Source organism: Mycotypha africana (genome assembly GCF_025528875.1).
Source record: "Mycotypha africana strain NRRL 2978 chromosome Unknown BDF20scaffold_1, whole genome shotgun sequence".
NCBI lineage: Eukaryota > Fungi > Mucoromycota > Mucoromycetes > Mucorales > Mycotyphaceae > Mycotypha > Mycotypha africana.
The window spans coordinates 3,400,277-3,411,802 of NW_026515725.1; the positions used below are offsets into that span (position 1 = coordinate 3,400,277).

The following is an 11,526-nucleotide window of genomic DNA, read 5'->3' on the forward strand; positions in this document are numbered from 1 at the left end:
ATTATTATTATGCAAGTTTCCTGGATCCGAATGCTGTAAATCACTCCCTTTTAATTTCTTTGAAATCAACTGCTGACCTCCGATGTATTGAACAATCTTTCGACAGTAAAAAAATGATTAAAAAATGCGGGTATGAAGGTGTAAATGAGGTTATATCCATGCTTATAAATGCCATTTCCAGCAGATTTGCATCTATGAGCTTTACGGTTGCCCTAACAACAGAGTGCTTACATACTGTCCCTAATCTATAAAGTGTGAACCAAATCCCAAAGGAGTAATATAGAGATTGCTTCTGCTGATGCTACGTTGAAATGTAATAAGGATGTTACGCCTAAGGTCTTATTTTTGAAACTTTTTCTTTCATAGTGCGATCAGTTGCGAGCACCACAGAAGGTCTAACCTATGGCAACCGATATTGTTATAGTACAGCTTCTGCTTGTTGAGTTCTACTGTCTGCCTCCGCCCCAGCTTGCTATAAGATGGCCTATTGCATCACGTCTTTTCTTCCAAGTAGCCAAGTAACACCAGACCCCCAATAATGGCCGTCATCTGGTTCAAGAATTTATTCAAGCTTACAATACGGTGGATGCTGATGAAGCTAATGGTCAACTGCTGGTCATTAGAGCCCCTGTATCAGTAAAAGCGCGTCAAACAGGTAATCAACATTGAATGACAGCATAAATATTCAGATCCCCCTTCTATCTTAGACTAATAAGTGTATCTATATAAGTCTCTGCTGCTCATTTCCTTGTTGTACGACTTCTTTCAGAAGTCTTTTAAGATCTCTTAGTAAATCGCGGGTAGAACTTAGAGGACTCTCTTTTTCTTAATCTCTTAGAATGCTTCGAAGGTCCCAGTTGCTAGGATTTGGTTCGCTAATTAATTGATTAACTTGAGTCATAACAGAATTTGGGCTTTTTGGAAGAAGGAAGAAAGAAAAGGTGCTTGTCTAATGCATCATCAAGCAGTGCATGGTTTTTAAATTGTTCCATCCCTGAATGAGTACTCCCGTTGTCACACGTTCTATTTATTTTTATGATAAACTAGAATATATTGTAAGGAATGGCACAGCTTTTATAAACATGGGAATGCTTTGCTGTCAAATGAGATCAGAATTAATGCGTATAATGCAGAAAACAAGGCTGGCTGTATGAATATGCAACAGTTGTAGCGAAACACAGTATTCTTTGAGAGGGGTTGTTTCAAGGCTTCGTGTGCTTTTTCCCGTTCAGTTGACGTTTCGGTCTGATATTGTATGCCATGAGACCTTCTTTTATGTCACTGTTATTTAGCAGTTTGTCACCCGATATGCAGTCAACGGTTATTCTCTTTGAGTACAGAGACAAGGGACGTCTTATATTCAGATTGTTACAAGTTATGTTTCAACTTTTTAATAAAAGCAAGGGAAACCTATTTTTTTATCTTAATACAGATAGAGGAGGAGTTGACTTGCTTGCATGTTTGTTCGTTATTATTGATTGTCATAAATTGACTTCAGCCCATAACTAGCTCAATCCTAGCAGAGCAAAATAGGAGAAAACTGTCAAAGAAAATCAGAGATCTCTCAACAGCAAAGAAGCTTTTGATCGAAGTAACTCTCGCTTTGCATCGAAATGAGAATGTGAAACATGCCAACCATATTTCATTGTACAAGCAACTAATCGCCCCTAAACTGAAGATCATGAATGCAAAAGCAATAAAAGATAAATTATATTTGTTGTAAAAGATAAGAGTTTAACAGAAAGAAATATGTTAGTATTTAAGCTACATTGCTGTGAGAACCAATACAGATTCGAGGATTCTTCTTGTGCCTTTATTGTTATGTCGGCATATGAATATGTATCTCTTCGATAACACTTTGATTGTGCTTGTAACTCTATTGCAAAGTACTTGTTAATGACTGTAAAGCTGAAGAGTAAAGAACAAAGCTTGCATTTCAAAAGACGCAAAGCAGATGCCAAATGCTGTAATGCTGTACAAACCAGTAGTTTCAGAGTGTTGCTTTTGGTTTTTAAGCACTACATAACTTTCCTAGCATTGTTTTGAGTTTTTCATTCTGAGATTCTGTATGAAATAGCTACTGTGCTCTAAGCTTTAGCAACAATTAACCTTTAGCATATGATATAAACCTTCAAAAATAGATTTTCGATCCAATTAATGGTTGTTTGAACCATCTATTACGGTGCCTTATCCGCAAAGTAGACATTCATCGTGAAGCATTAAGCGAGCTTCTTTCAAAGGGTAAGAGTTTCTAGCAAGCTGCACTACTAACCTGACAATATTCTATTTGGAAAAGTCCATATTCCCGTCATCTACCTGGTATGACAGTTAGTATAATCTTGGCGCTTCCAAACACTTTGATTAGTGGTTATACCTGCTTCAATATAGAGTCATCATAAGCAATGTAATTTCATCAAACAAGTGATATTGGACAGTCATTTTTGACGCTCTTCGTAAAAAAAAAAAAACCTACTCTTTATGGGTGCAGTTTTTTCCCTCATTTATCTGCATCCTTTACAGTTAATGACACTGAATTTGTAATATCCAAATATGGTAAATGACCGATAGTCGATCCCGAAAAATTTTCTTGACTAAAAAAAAAACTTTTGACAGATCAGGTTGAAAACAAAGGGTATTGGTTTTCCCCTAATTTCTCCTTTTTTATAAATTTTCTTTTACTGTTACAAGAAAATCTTATTTTTTATTTGCATAAAGCAATGGAATTTACCTTACTCTGGTCACGTCAAATCGAAACTATTTTTTAAAAGAGGAAAACGTCAACTTCATACTGCAGCTATTACCTTTCTATCAGTACAAACAATGAGCAGTACCACGCTTTCAAATGAGAAATACTTGGATGCTCACAATAACAAATCTTACCCAGCCGAACTTTTAGACCAATCCTCCGTAGAGAGACGATTCACTGCCAAGAAAGCTACAACGGAGGATAATTATTCGATTCACTCAAAAGCTGATCAACTCTCAGTAACTTCCACAGCTATTCATAGAGAAGAGTCGAGATCAAAAGTGTTTTCAAAATGGTGGTCAAAAGTAATGGGCGATATATATGCCAACGATGATCCACACAGTTACTCAAAATTAAGGAAAAATCTGATTATCTTCATTGTCGCTTTGGGCGGCATCAGTGGCCCCATCGGTAGTATGATCTACATGCCTGGTCTAGTTACAGTTTCAAGAGATTTGAATACACCGATGACGGCTATTAACGGTACAGTTTCTGCGTATGTAATTTGCATGGGCATTGCAGTAAGTATTCAGCAATCAATTGATGTTCAGCTCTTTGTTTTTAAATTCGTCCGATCATCGTTTGTTTCATTCAATAGCCGCTATTTTGGGCTAGCATGTCGGACGCCTATGGAAGAAAGCCCATGTATATTTATAGCTTGATCATTAGTGTTGTTGCAGCTATTCTTTGTGCTGTATCCACTAACATTGGTATGCTTATCGTCTTCCGTGCTGTTCAAGCTTGTGGCAGTTCATCGGGCCAAACGCTTGGTGCTGGTGTAATTGCTGATACAATCGCTCCTCAAGATCGTGGCAAAGCTTACGGTATCTTCTATATAGGGTAAATTCTAATTGCTCGCATTTTTCTTTTCAAATGTACGTACGTTGCTAATCATTCGCACTACTCGTTTGTTCCAACAGACCCTTATTAGGCCCTGTAATTGGACCTACTATAGGTGTAAGTGCAACTTACTAAAGTCTTGAGGTTGCGAAAACAGATTTTCTAATTGAAGACCTATCTTTATTGTAGGGTGTCCTTTGTCAATACTTGGGCTGGCGTTCAACCTTTTACTTTATAGCTATTCTTTCAGTGGTTCTTTTGCTTTTGATCTTATTCTGCCTTCCTGAAACACTCCGTAGAAAGCAGGTCGAAATTGCTCCGGACGAAGTTGGTCAAGTGGTTGTCAAGAAAGAAAGGTTTAAAGCACTTGAAAATTTAAAAGCCGCTTTTGCACCAATGTTGGTTATGCTTGGTGACCCAACAGTTGTTGTTATTACAATCTATAATACCATTATTTTTGCTTGCCTATACTTTCTTGTAAGTGGGGGATAACAACCTGCTATTGTATAGGCATTTCATGCTAATCATCTTCTCTTAGACACCTACCATTTCGGAAACATTTGAAAAACTTTATGGTTACACTTCTACCATTGTAGGTCTTTGCTATCTTGTTTTCGGTTTCGGTCTCATGTGTGGCTCTGTCTTGAGCGGTCGATATTCAGACTTTTTGGTCAAGAAATTACGCGAAAAGAAGGGACCAGAAAATATCTATCCTGAACTAAGACTACGAGCAACTTTCCCAGCATTTGTTTTGATTCCTATCGGTTATTTAATTTATGCCTGGACAGCAGAAAAAGGTGTTGGCGTTTATGGACCCTTAATTGGTCTTTATATCTGTAAGTTGTTGTATAGTAACATTACAAGTTTCATTTAGGATACACCCCTGATCAATTTGTTTCACTACAGATGCTTTAGGACAAATGTGTGCTTTTACCCCAACTTCTGTTTATCTGGTAGACTCAAAACCGGGCAGGTCTGCTAGTGCTGTTGCCATCAATAATTGTGTCCGTTCCATCGTTGGCGCTATTTCGACTATTTTTTCAAGTAGTGCTGTTGAAGCAGCGGGCCCAGGAATTCTGTATACGATCCTGGCTGCAATCAATGTAGCTAATTGTCTTACTGTTGTGGCTGTAATGATTTTTGGAAGAAAATGGAGGACGGATTTTGAAAAGAGGACTGGTACAGGCTTTGAAAGCAACATCAATGCTGAACCTACGTCTAAACCAGAAAGTAAAGAAAGGAGAAGTTCTGCAGAATATGCAGACGAGTTGTGTATTGTCCATTCTAGAATGAGTGCCGTATAGCTTCAATTTTATTATATTTATTTTAAACCTTATCAAATAATTATGTACAGTTTAGATATTATTTACAGCATCACATTATATCTAATATTATTCCATATGTAATACATTCAACACCCATTAACAAAATTTCACAGTATATCCAGTAGCTGCACATTCGAAGGTGGATGATTGATCGTCATGCGCGTAACTATAAGCATCAGGGCATTTTTGTTTCGTAGTCTGGGCTTGCTGTCCAGCTTGGCATTTACCACGTTCAGCATTTTCGCCTGTGCAGCAATCCGCAGAAGAACCTGTTTTGGAACAGTCGCTCATACACGAAACAACATTTCCGGTAGCATCTTTAACTGCAAATTGATCAGCGCAGGCTCCAATATCACATTTAGGTGCGCCGCAAGAATAGCCATTAGAGGGGCCACCGCCACTGGGTTCTATGGATAAGGGCAAGTTATATCCGTCTACCAGACTGATATCGTAATAATCTTGTCCGCCTGTTCCTTTGAAGAAAAACTCTGCCAAACTGGCAGGGTTGGTTGCACCAGGTGTCCCACACGAATTGGGATCTTTACCTGAATCTCCTGAACATTGATAACGTCCCCAAACACGACCTCCCCATTGATCAGGTTTGCTGAAACTGTTACTTGCTGAAGGTGTTAAATCAAAAGTTTGATCGGTTCCACCTCCACCGTTTGTCAATACACCAACTGAAACAACTTTGTTGCAATTATTTTGTACCATGACGGTTTTATCGGCATGGACGAATGCTAACTGGCATAATAGAGCGACCAATGAATAGAAATAGTACAAAACCTTCGACAAAGGCATCTTTTGCTTTATTTTTTGAATCCAATGTAGAAAAGAGTAGCAATTAAAAAAAGGCGAAGAAGCCAAACTACTTCGTTGTTGAACCAATTGATCTAATGCTATAAAGTTATCAAGGGTCTGCTTTAATCTGTAATCTCGCTCGTCCGTATAATGGAGGACAGAAAATTCTCAAACTGGACCATACGCGACCGTTAGATTTGAAACAAATTGGAATTAATGTGAAGTGTTACGTAATGTCTAGACCATAAGACTGTTGAAAAAAGACTGCAAGGTTAAATAAACGCGTTTAGTAAGCTCGAAAACAAGCTATTTTTTAAAAAATAGAGGCCATCCACAGACGCCAGAACGATGTCATTTCGAACGCCAGTGGTTGGGAGTCAAATCACGAGATTTACCTCATGATCTGGCTCTGATAACTATAGCATTACGACTTTCGAACAAAGGCGCTTGCTTTATTTGCCTAGAATCACAACTATACTTTGAAAACCTACAAAGATAATGCAACCTTCAAGAATGGGTCAGCAAGGGTAAAGGATTTGGATTAACCCAACGATAGCGCTCCCGTGAACTCTGCAGTAGAATATATTGTGCTTAGTTACTGTTTTGACTTCCCACTATATGGTTATAGACTTTATTAAAGGAACCCCATTCACTTTATAAAAGAAATAGAACTAAGGACAGAAACGGTATCAAATACCAAACCAACTAGAAGGACGTGGTAGTATTCCTAAATGCCCCAACTTTTCAGAAAATGGCAAGGAGGTCTTCGGTATATCCGAAAACAACCTACATAGCCTTTCCTCTTCTGTATTCCAATGGGCCGTACAAAGGCGATATTCTATAGGAATCCAATTATCGTCTTGTTGTCTCTGTACAATACGGTACCGCACCACGTAGGATCGGAAATAAACACCACCACAAGAAGAGCATGCTTTAGGTTGTGATATAAAGCGTACCAGATGATTTGGTAACTCTTCAAAATACAGTCGATGCCGTTTCTTAAGCTTCTGCAGTTCCCTCTTTGTTAATTTACGATTGCTATCTAGAATCTGTTGTAAGACGGGATGCAGCAGTTGCCGAGCACAAGTTTCTACTAAGCTAATCGGGTCATGAGCTAATTCTTGCGTGAGTTCGAATGATCGATCAATAAACCGTTGACAATTCTCCGTTTTTATGGTGGTTGTTGATAATCTAAGTAATTCTGCAGGTAGAGAACTGATGCTTGTCCTAGATAAATCAAGTATGTTTAAACTGGTTAACTGAGCCAAGTTGGGTGATAAAGTAGCAAGAGGATTTGATGATAAATTAAGGTATGCTAGTCTTGTCAACGAATACAGGTTCGTCGGTAATTCTTCCAAAAGATTGTGAGATAGGTTGAGGTGCTTCAACTGCTTTAAAAATTCTATGAATGATGGTACTTTTTGTATTTTGTTACGGGATAGATCCAGAAATGTTAGTTGAGTCAATGCTGCTAATTGTACGGGAATAACTTGAAGGCCAGTCTGGCGGCTTTTCGTCTTTTCATTAGTATGGAGGAAAGTATAAATATATCATACTAATAATATAGATACGGTACTTACAGGTTCAACCGAGTTATTGTTGAAGTACCAATCAGACCATTGTTGAATATCATCGATTGCAAATGCAATAAAGGCTTTAACGGTGGGATTTTTAATTCTGCTTCATTGGTTTTATTTGGCGCATAATATGTTTTGTCGATATATGTTAGATCATTGTCCACAGTCGTAAGTGAAAATAGGTGGTGCAAGGGGAACTGGTCAATAGACCTTGATAGGTTCTTTATGTTGAAATGGCTACACATGGTAGACTGTTAATTTCTACACTACGCTTATGTTATGTGAATGAGATTTAATGTTGTATAAAGTACGCTAGATGTTAAAGTGTAAGAAATACTGAATGAATAAGGTATAGAACTGTAAGCGTTCTTAAGATGGAATAGTGAATTATAATAGTAGTAAATGGTAATAGAGGTAGAATCTGGCGAAACGAAAAAGAAAAGAGAAGGGAACTACCAACAACTGGTTCAATATCTGTAAATGCTTAAATAACAAATATAAAAAGTAAAATATTATTAAGCTCTTAACGTTGCTTCCAAATGTTTGTTAATTTACGTCTATCTGCTGCTCTTGCTGCTGACACTACAGAGTATTCTCGGACCATTTCCAATCATTCTTCCAATTGCTGATTACTTTGATCTTATTTGTTCGACCAAATTTAAATGCTGTCTGAATCAGATTCAAGCGATCTTCTGGTTTAGAAGCTGTGAGATAGCCGACTTTGCCTTCCCCGTTTTCGTACTTCAAAGCAACAGTGCCAACAATTTTATCGTCTTTTTCCATAACCCAGGCATTACTTTTCTCATTGCTTCGAATGTTCCTTAAATCGCTCACTGCTCGTTCAGTCGCTTTTGTCAAGTCGTTAGAATATTCTCGGCATAATAGATAGTACCACAAAATGCCAACACCTGCACCCCATAATGTCATTCCAATCAAGGTGAGGGCGGTATCTCTGAGCAAGGCTGTCATTTTCATAAGTTTGGGTGCTTGAATGCCCAGAATTCCTGCAATGCCTGCTTCCAACATAACTTTGGCAGCCGAATTATGCTTCAACGATTGCATAACTCGCTTCTTCTTTTTTGCGCCTTCAACTGCATAGAAGAATTGCTTGAATTTTTCTTGATCATCCAATGAATATTCTCGAATATTCATCCTTCTTTAATATGCTTTCAGCCAAGAGCAAAGGGAACAAAAAAAGAACCTTTTTTCATTACCAAAATTTTTTCCAAAAAAAGAAATGAGTAGCAGGAGCCGCGGAGCTGCATTGCTTCTCTTATTTGTTTACAGTAAAAGTAGGAACAAAAAAAAAAAAAAAAAAAAAAAGAAAAGGCATAAACCTCTACCATATCTGATAATTCTATTTTTTAAGAGACGGTTGCTTGGAATCCCGAGGTAAGAATATGCCAATAAGTTTTACATTATTTGAACTTCTATTCGTTAAAGGATGTGGCCTTAGAAATGCGAACAGAAGGTTGCATGACAGATTCTATGCAAAAATTGTGATTTCTGGACTCTAATTACTATCTGCTGCCGATGAAAGTAAGAAGAAACCACACTGCGTGAGTCTAATCTCTGTGCAGCGACATTATATCAACAGATTAAAATGTTCCTTATTGGCAATGGCCCGTGCTTAAGTTTACAGGTTGATGAACAATTTGTAATTGCTACAACAAGCCTTGTTTTTTAACTTTTGCAGAAAAAAATTGAATATATTCCAATTAGGGTTTTAAATAAATCAAACGTCTTCATCATCTATAGCACACAATAAAACGGAAAGCATATGATTCTTGTTGATCATCTATCTACACGGTCCCGCCTATCAAAGTTTTTAGCCTTCGAAACGATTCGTTATGTTGGCGGTAGATGATAACACGCTGTTGCAAAGATATATGAAGTTTAGAGTTTCGTTTGAGAACCTTCTTTATTATTGCCAAACACCGACACTAACTATAACTGTTACAACCCTACCGCTATTCAGGAAAGGCAATGCCGTACTGATTTAACTTAAATGCTTGATGCTTTCTCTCTTTCTTTTCTTTTTGTTTATAATAATAAGGAATGAATTTTTGTGAGTCCCCATTTGTCATAAGCATGTTTATAAAGCATGAAAACTGATAGTAAGCACTCTACGTTTATAATTGCCATGAAATCATAAGAATTATAATTATCGGACAGTTTAATTAAGCATATCACAATTTAGTTCAAAAGGTAAACTTTATTCCTATAAAAACAAATTGAATGAGCGAAAAACAAACAAATTTTCTTTTGATATGCTCAAAGAATCGTAGATAAACAGGGAACTGTATCTATGTCAACAGTAGTAAGGCCATCTGAATCCGATCGTGAAAGCAGTGGTCCGACAGTGAGCTCCTTCCACGACTCCCAAAGCTCAAAAATTTGTTTTTTGGATTTGTTCGATAGTACAATACAAAATATAGCATCATAGCCGCCGGCTAGTGTTAGGAAAGATGGGTTAGTCGAAAAGTCAAATACATCAGATAGCTGGACATTTTCTCACTTCAATTTACCTCCGGGAACACCAGCCATAACAACGCCTGGTATGTTTGTACATGCATCTAAGAGCTTAGTCTGCTCTTTAGGTTCAATTGGCACATCTGCTAATTCACTCATCTTTTGTAAAAGTCGACGAACAACGCTAAAATCATTGACTAGGGCGACCAATTCTTCAGCAACGGGGCCAGGCACTGCATTCCAGTCTGTAGAGTTCAGATTTGTGCACTTATCGATAGTGTCATTGTAAATATGTGTATCTTTCACATATAGCTCGTTTAATCGGCGGAAATGCTGTTCAACTTTGGAATTGTATGATCCCAATTCAGTCCATAAAGCATTGGCTAACAGAATATATCCACAAGGTGAGTCCAAGTAAAATAGAAAAAGTCACTGTTGATGAGAGTAGTTTTTCTCGCGTTTACCTTCATCAGGATTCAATTTTTTCCATGCTAGAACTTTTCCAACGAGAGTGGGTGTATGGCTTCCTGCATCTATGTCTGCTAACATTAAATCGAACCCAGGTGGTAGTTTGAATGGATCAACTTCATTATCCCAACTAATGTTACAGATCAATCAGCCGGCGTCAATTTTGTATTTCAAACCGAGCATGCGTTTGTAAAAGAAATTACCTCTGGTTATCTGCATCAAGTGCTTTAGATAGGACCTTGGGATCAACATTTTCATCCTAAAAATTAAGCAGATGATACATTGATATGTGTGCATTGATGCCTCTCGCTAAACGAATGATTTACCATCAGCGGTGATAATATGGAGGGATTGAATCTCTTATAGCGATGGCTTCCCCAAATTGCAGATGATACATCAAATCCACTACCCACTTTTCCTTGGGCGAAACAATGAACGAATTGAGCAACATTATGAGCCAATGTCTTTTCTGTCGTATTCAGTGTTGGAGTAATCACTTTGAAGTGAAGTAATAAAGCGGCTACGAGAGATACTGTAAGGGCTGCTGAACTCCCTAAACCAGTTTTGTGAACTGCAGATAATGTGGTACCAGTTTTGCAAAAAGGTTTAAGAGAGGCTAATGCACTGGCGGTATTTGGTAACCCTTTCGATTCTAACTGTGGAGACATAAAATCCGATCATGAGGGGACTGTTGCGTACAAGAATTTCTTTACTGTCTATTTCTGTCCCTTTACCTGAGCTCTTTGTGAATAAAAGTCATTATCACCAACAATTGTAACCTCAATTCCATTGTTTAAAAAGCTATTGAATTGTTCTAAGCCTGTCTTCGCGGCTATTATATTCAAGGTGAAGCATAAACAAGTCTCAACAAACTTATTTCGGGATTCTGTTGTACTATTTCATTCAAAAGGCAAATGTCAAGTCATTCAGTATAGTTTTCGGCTGAATACGGATGTCTATATCTCTATAAATCCTACATTGACTGAAAGTTTACTTTTTCTTTGTCTGCGATTGCGTTGTATTTCCAAGTAGCCGCGTTGAATTGAGGCGATTGAACGGTAATGGTGCCTGCAGGTTCTAGCGACTTTTCCGATCGGATGACGGTATAGAATCTTGCTGAAGTGCCTACCACAACACCGCTATAAGCTTGTTCTAAAACCAGATAACCACCGGCAAGAAGAACTTTACCAGGTGCAGAAGCAACTGTGCAATGCGAACTCATGCCAAAGAAGAATAAAGAAAGGATACAGGAGCTACCTGAATAAAATAGACGTGTTGATCTCCTTAAATACAAATC

General features: G+C 37.9%; 5 protein-coding genes across 5 annotated transcripts; 2 read left to right on the top strand and 3 right to left on the bottom strand.

Moving 5' to 3' along the window:
* Positions 1-538: 538 nt before the first annotated feature.
* On the top strand, positions 539-1,723 carry BDF20DRAFT_832025 (uncharacterized protein; the record flags this gene model as incomplete). The annotated part of the gene is made up of 3 exons (XM_053078500.1): positions 539-636; positions 1,293-1,374; positions 1,499-1,723. The coding sequence occupies 3 exons, from the start codon at positions 539-541 to the stop codon at positions 1,721-1,723; spliced, it is 405 nt and encodes a 134-aa protein (XP_052941295.1).
* Positions 1,724-2,820: 1,097 nt separating this feature from the next.
* On the top strand, positions 2,821-4,890 carry BDF20DRAFT_909727 (major facilitator superfamily domain-containing protein; the record flags this gene model as incomplete). Its single annotated transcript, XM_053083626.1, has 6 exons — positions 2,821-3,267; positions 3,345-3,586; positions 3,667-3,703; positions 3,776-4,063; positions 4,125-4,422; positions 4,493-4,890. 6 exons carry the CDS (start codon positions 2,821-2,823, stop codon positions 4,888-4,890), a joined length of 1,710 nt encoding a protein of 569 aa, XP_052941296.1.
* A 117-nt stretch (positions 4,891-5,007) lies between these two features.
* Positions 5,008-5,625, bottom strand: BDF20DRAFT_904370 (thaumatin; the record flags this gene model as incomplete). Its single annotated transcript, XM_053083023.1, has 1 exon — positions 5,008-5,625. The coding sequence occupies one exon, from the start codon at positions 5,623-5,625 to the stop codon at positions 5,008-5,010; it is 618 nt and encodes a 205-aa protein (XP_052941297.1).
* Positions 5,626-6,401: 776 nt separating this feature from the next.
* Positions 6,402-8,441, bottom strand: BDF20DRAFT_812912 (uncharacterized protein; the record flags this gene model as incomplete). The annotated part of the gene is made up of 3 exons (XM_053076837.1): positions 6,402-7,214; positions 7,454-7,526; positions 7,891-8,441. The coding sequence occupies 3 exons, from the start codon at positions 8,439-8,441 to the stop codon at positions 6,402-6,404; spliced, it is 1,437 nt and encodes a 478-aa protein (XP_052941298.1).
* A 1,017-nt stretch (positions 8,442-9,458) lies between these two features.
* BDF20DRAFT_847905 (Phosphomevalonate kinase) lies at positions 9,459-11,502 on the bottom strand. Its single transcript, XM_053079832.1, has 7 exons — positions 11,207-11,502; positions 10,964-11,123; positions 10,556-10,885; positions 10,433-10,488; positions 10,226-10,359; positions 9,818-10,144; positions 9,459-9,742 (listed from the first exon to the last, which is right to left on the bottom strand). The coding sequence occupies exons 1-7, from the start codon at positions 11,449-11,451 to the stop codon at positions 9,564-9,566; spliced, it is 1,431 nt and encodes a 476-aa protein (XP_052941299.1). The 5' UTR covers positions 11,452-11,502; the 3' UTR covers positions 9,459-9,563.
* Positions 11,503-11,526: the final 24 nt, after the last annotated feature.

Excerpts from the sequence above, each read along its gene's own strand:
- BDF20DRAFT_847905 (XM_053079832.1), bottom strand. The coding sequence starts at position 11,451 with ATGAGTTCGCATTGCACAGTTGCTTCTGCACCTGGTAAAGTTCTTCTT. Across the intron at positions 10,489-10,555 it reads CCATATTATCACCGCTGATG|GATGAAAATGTTGATCCCAA; the intron begins GTAAATCATTCG and ends CTTAATTTTTAG. Across the intron at positions 10,145-10,225 it reads AAAATTGAATCCTGATGAAG|CCAATGCTTTATGGACTGAA; the intron begins GTAAACGCGAGA and ends ATATTCTGTTAG.